The sequence below is a fragment of the Lolium perenne genome, chromosome 6, assembly GCF_019359855.2.
Source record: "Lolium perenne isolate Kyuss_39 chromosome 6, Kyuss_2.0, whole genome shotgun sequence".
Taxonomy (NCBI): Eukaryota; Viridiplantae; Streptophyta; class Magnoliopsida; order Poales; family Poaceae; genus Lolium; species Lolium perenne.
Window position 1 is genome coordinate 205,690,282 of NC_067249.2, and position 5,427 is coordinate 205,695,708.

Consider the following 5,427-nt stretch of genomic DNA (forward strand, 5'->3'; position numbering starts at 1 on the left):
TTTAAAAATATATAGCTTATATTTAGGAACGGAGGAAATGGTAAAGATTAACGCAGACTAACGCGGGAGATGTCCACGTGCCTAGCAGTATTGGCGCGTCGATTAAATCGGATAGAAGGGGTAGACATTAACTCATATATGGGAAAATTTGAGCGGCCGCTATATATTTATGGGAACATTTGATAGCTAGCTCTATTTTGGCACAACTTTTTCATGTCAACCATTCAAGAAAAGAAACTCACACAACATACCGGGTACGGCCGGACCCGCCGGAAACGAACTAACCCGAACCCAATCGATCGATCGCAATCGGAAGGAATGCCGGCGCCGGCGCAGGCTCCGTCGGGCGGCGGCGGCGCGGCGTGGCGCCACCTGCTTCTGCTCCTCACGGCCCTCCCGCTCGCGCTCGCCCTCCTCGCATTCGCGCTCCAGTGGCGCGGCGGCGGCGTCGACGACCCCGCCACGCGCTGGCCCCCTCACTCGGCCGAGCCCACCACGTCATCCTGGCTGTCCCGCCGCTCTTCCTCCGCCTGCGCCGACATCCTCGCCGCCTCCTCCGTCCCCACCTTCCCCTACCTCCGCGGCTGGTCCTTCCCCTTCGACGCGCCGCACCACCCCAAGGTACCTCCCCTCCCCCGTCGCACGGCAAACCCTCTTCGCGCCGGCCGCCTCCGCCACATCGTACTGATTCTCTTGCCTTTGTATCTCAGGTGTGCGTGCAGACGAGCACCTCCGCGGGGCTGGACCAGATCCTGCCGTGGCTCTTCTACCACAAGGTCGTGGGCGTGGCCCACTTCTTGCTCTTCGTCGAGGGGAAGGCCGCCAAGCCCGGCGTCGCGGGCGTCCTCGAGTCCATCCCCGTGCGTTCCTCGGCTCAGATTTCGAACATCACAACGCCGATTTCTACTACTTGTTTTGAGTCTGTGCGTTCTCTTTGCTGAACAGGGTGTGAAGGTGGTGTACAGGACCAAGGAGCTCGAGGAGCAGCAGGCCCGGAGGTCTGAATTTTTTTCCTCGTTATGCATTACGACTCATTTCATTGTCCATTCTGACATACATATTTCGTCTTCATCTGACCTGCAGCCGTATCTGGAACGAAACCTGGCTCGCGGGTTTCTTCTACAAGCCTTGCAACTACGAGCTGTTTGTCAAGCAGTCACTTAACATGGAGATGGCTATTGTGATGGCCAGGGTATGTCTTTTTTTGGCTTACCACATCTATGAAAAGTGCGATTCAACTTGCGTCATAGTGTTACCAGGAAAGCCTGTTAGCTGTTGCACACTTTATTGGGTCTCTAGTAATTTTGTCGGTGTTATGCATCCACAAACACACACTAAATAAACATTTTTTTTCCCTTTGTGGTAGGATGCTGGCATGGACTGGATCATGCATCTAGACACCGACGAGTTGCTCTACCCTGGTGGAGCTCCCGAGTATTCTGTCAGACGTTTGTTAGCTGACGTCCCTGGTGATGTTGACATGGTTATCTTTCCGAACTATGTAAGTAAAAAAGACGTGCTCTACTCTTAATACGACTGCCACACCCTCTTACATGTCTGCACCATCCAGGAAAGCAGTGTCGAACATGATGATATAAAAGACCCATTCAGCGAGGTAAACCCTCTCTTTCTTCAGCATAAATATGTAATTTCCCCAAGTTCCGTGTGATATAGCGTTCGCTGATGGAAACAGTGTGTTCACTGTGTATTTTCATTTGTTCTGTTACATCTGAGGTCTGATACTCAGATATGGTTTCCATTTGTATTGCTTCATGTTCCGCTAGCGGTAGTTCCACACAGACTAAACATCTCCCAAATGGAAGTTGGAGAGGTTAAGTTTGATAAATACATATTTTCCCCAAGTTCTATCTGATATAGCGTTCACTGATAGAAACAGCTTATTAATTTTGTATTTCCATTTGTCCTGTTACATCTGAGGTCTGATACTCTGATATGATTTTCATTTGTCTAATAATCTGATAATGATCGATTATATTTTCTTGAAGACCTAGTTTTGAGCAGCCCTATTATCTGGAGGCTGGTCCGAATTCCATTCATTCAGTATTAAGGAGTTAAGTTTTTATGCTATTTTTGTGTGAACTGACATCGATCCAGTCAGTTTAGCAAATTACTCCCAAGGAAAAGCCATGAAATTCTCGTGCCGAAAGATGGATGCATATGCTGTGTTTCATTTTGCCAAATGATATCAATTAAATGTGTATCAATTCCATAACTTGGATATAGCAATAAATAAATCAGCAAAATTCTTTCAAATATTTTAGTTAAAGAAATGTTTCTTCTATCCAAACTAAAAAATGTATTCTTCTATCCAAATCTGATTTGCATTAAAATAAAGAAAATGAAAGAATCTTAGAGCTCTCATATGTGCAAATTCAGTGAGCGCAAGCACCTGCCGATCTGGCAAAAGATTAAGTGACTTTGATGAGGTTTTGGCATTTCTGATCTTTGTTGAATTAAGTTAAGAGTACCATATCCCTCCCCCAAAAAGTACCATAGCTAGTTGTACATAGCTATTTTATAAACTAATATATTGCCATCTTTAGTATGAAAAAAAAATCATATGGAAGTAGTGATCAATCATGGTGTGGATACTTCACCAATTACCACGAGTTTGTGTGTGCTATAAACACCTAATCTCATCCTGAGCAATTTTGTGTACATTGCAATATCTTATCAGGTGTCTATGTTCAAGAAGAATTATGATCATCTTCCCAAAGATACTTACTTTGGCATGTATAAGGAAGCAACAAGGGGCAACCCTAACTATTTCATTACTTATGGGAATGGAAAATCTGCTGCGCGGATTCAAGATCATCTCCGTCCAAATGGTGCACATAGATGGCATAACTACGCAAGGAGCCCAAAGTGAGGACCTTTACTCGTATCATACATTTTTCCAAAACACCGTGCAAGACTCCTAGCGGACTCAATTCTTACTATACTGTTCGCACGTAACTAACAGTGAGATCAAGCTGGAGGAGGCTGCAGTTCTGCACTATACATACACCAAATTTTCAGACTTAACATCTAGACGTGATCGCTGTGGATGCAAGCCTACGAAAGAAGATGTTAAAAGATGTTTCATGTTGGATTTTGACAGAGCAGTAAGCAAAGCTACTTAATTCTCTTGCAAGCTACTGTCAGGTTTATTGCCTTCGTTTCCTTTCCACTAGTATTTTTTCCCCTCCAGGTTTATCTGTTTTTTGCATCTTTATGCCAGTGGAAATGCTTCCTATTGCATGATTCAGTTTGTTATATTTCCTGCTCTGATCTGACTTCAACACTTAATATGCAGGCTTTTATAATCGCATCAACTGCTAGTGAAGAGGAAATGCTTCGCTGGTAATTTATATGGTTTCCTCAGTATCACAATTTTCTCACTTGACCTAAGTCATCAACCAGGGGAACTTTCTAGTTTCTTGCATGTGCTATGAAATAAATACTCTTACTGCAAGCCCATTGTTTTGGACATTTACCTGATCACCCGATGTTCCATCTTTGATGCCAATGTCTACTTAGTTGCTACAAATTACAAGCTTATATTATGAAATTATATTTCGTAATGAATTTGGTGATATCATATTGCCAATTTAGTTTTTATTTATGGATGATCGAACCTAAAATTGTTCATATAGATCATGATATAACCGGCCATACATCATAAACTCAACTAAAATGATGACCTATATGGCTATCTCATAATAAACAATGAAATCACATTTTAGCGAGTTGTTTTCCAGCACTCAGATGTATGATGATTTTCGTGTTGTAACCTGTAGCATATAAATACCACTAGCTGAACTCAATGTAGGCTGCAAAGGCTTTTTATATAGAGATCGTATTCTATTCTCTGTAATGATTTTAGACATGGGACACCTGGTATGTCTGTCATTTGACTGCTCTTTTCTTCAGGTATAATGAACGCGTTGTGTGGAATGATAGGCAGCTCAACCTAAAGCTTCTCAGGAAAGGAGTGTTGACTCGCATATATACCCCAATGGTGTGTAACAAGAAACCTAGCCATACTACCAAATGTTTTCCATGTTTAATATTCATATACTTGTGTATCTTGTTATGTTCTTCTACCAGGCAATTGTCCAAGGTCTGCGGGAGTCTGGTGTCTTCACTTCCGTCATCGCAGCTAGCCAATCTGCTGCGAATGACAAAGTTCCATTTCAGAAAAACAAAACCGATTCTGAACTTCGAAGTGTATCTGGGACATTCATCTCATCTAATTCTAGGAAAATATTGAGCATTGTCGAGCCTCCATTCAGGGATAATGATGTGTCCGCCGTCCCCCCTTTGTCGCCCCCGGGTCTGGATGAGCAGCAAAGTTTTACCTAGTGATTCTTTCAGGATACAAGTAGTCCTAACTCATGTGTGCAACGTGCAGTATGTATGTTGCGTCCATTTGGAGATCAGAGGATGTATATCGAGAATATATTCGTGATTGATCAATATAGTGTGATTTTGGGCAGGGCACGGTTTCTGTGCCCGTTTTTGCTAGTATTTGCTAGTGACGGAAGATCATGATACCTATTTATAGAAATACTAGGACATATGCCCGTGCGTTGCACCGGAAAAAGTTCAACTTGTGGATGAAAAAGGTCAATGCGACCTAAGTTTTTCCTAGAAGCCTTGGTTCCCCTCTTCAACCTTTATTTTTTATTTGATCTAGGATGGTATGAAATATTCAACAATCTTCTTTCAGTTAATAACAGTATGGAATTACGAACGAACATATAAATATCATGCGGTTAATGGCAGTCGATTGTATGTTTCTTAGAAAACTTAGTGTATGTACACAGACTTGCTAGGGCTATTGGAAAAAAGTAAATATTCTTCATCACCCGTGGCCAGCTGGTTACCTGGATCTCTGGCAATATGTCGGCGTTGTATGCGAGTAATAGGCTCGCTGATACTAATCTAGAGTGAGAAGTTGTTCTAGGGCTGGTGGTTTGATGTTTTTCTGACACTGTTGTTGCAACAGTAGTCAGACTCTGTAATCTAAAATTCTTCCTTCTATAAAGCTAAAGTACGGCATTCGCGTACTCTCGAAAAAAATAGGATCGCTGATGTGTCGATGTTGCTGAAGACCCTGCTCCAAGTGTCACCTATGATGCTAGAGGTCCTCAGGCCACGCGCGCATGCCATCTTTGAGCAAAAACGCACATGCAACCACCATGTAGTATGTAGATGAGGATGAACACTGTGGAGAATCCGAATCAAATACTCAGCGCTGACAGGTATAGAACCCCGAATGTGAAGAGCAAGAACAAACCCGGACACCACGATGCAGTACGGAAGCTCAATGCAACATCGTCTTTTATCAGCATATAGGAAGTTTGCACAGGCGGATCATGTTAGAGAAACACCAAATTAATATGCAGAGCAGCGTGATTCACA

General features: G+C 43.2%; 1 protein-coding gene across 1 annotated transcript; it reads left to right on the top strand.

Moving 5' to 3' along the window:
* The first annotated feature begins 232 nt into the window (after positions 1-232).
* LOC127306285 (glycosyltransferase-like KOBITO 1) lies at positions 233-4,527 on the top strand. The gene is made up of 11 exons (XM_051336904.2): positions 233-621; positions 711-860; positions 946-998; positions 1,084-1,192; positions 1,367-1,501; positions 1,571-1,615; positions 2,699-2,886; positions 2,984-3,125; positions 3,317-3,363; positions 3,934-4,021; positions 4,111-4,527. Exons 1-11 carry the CDS (start codon positions 319-321, stop codon positions 4,363-4,365), a joined length of 1,515 nt encoding a protein of 504 aa, XP_051192864.1. The 5' UTR covers positions 233-318; the 3' UTR covers positions 4,366-4,527.
* Positions 4,528-5,427: the final 900 nt, after the last annotated feature.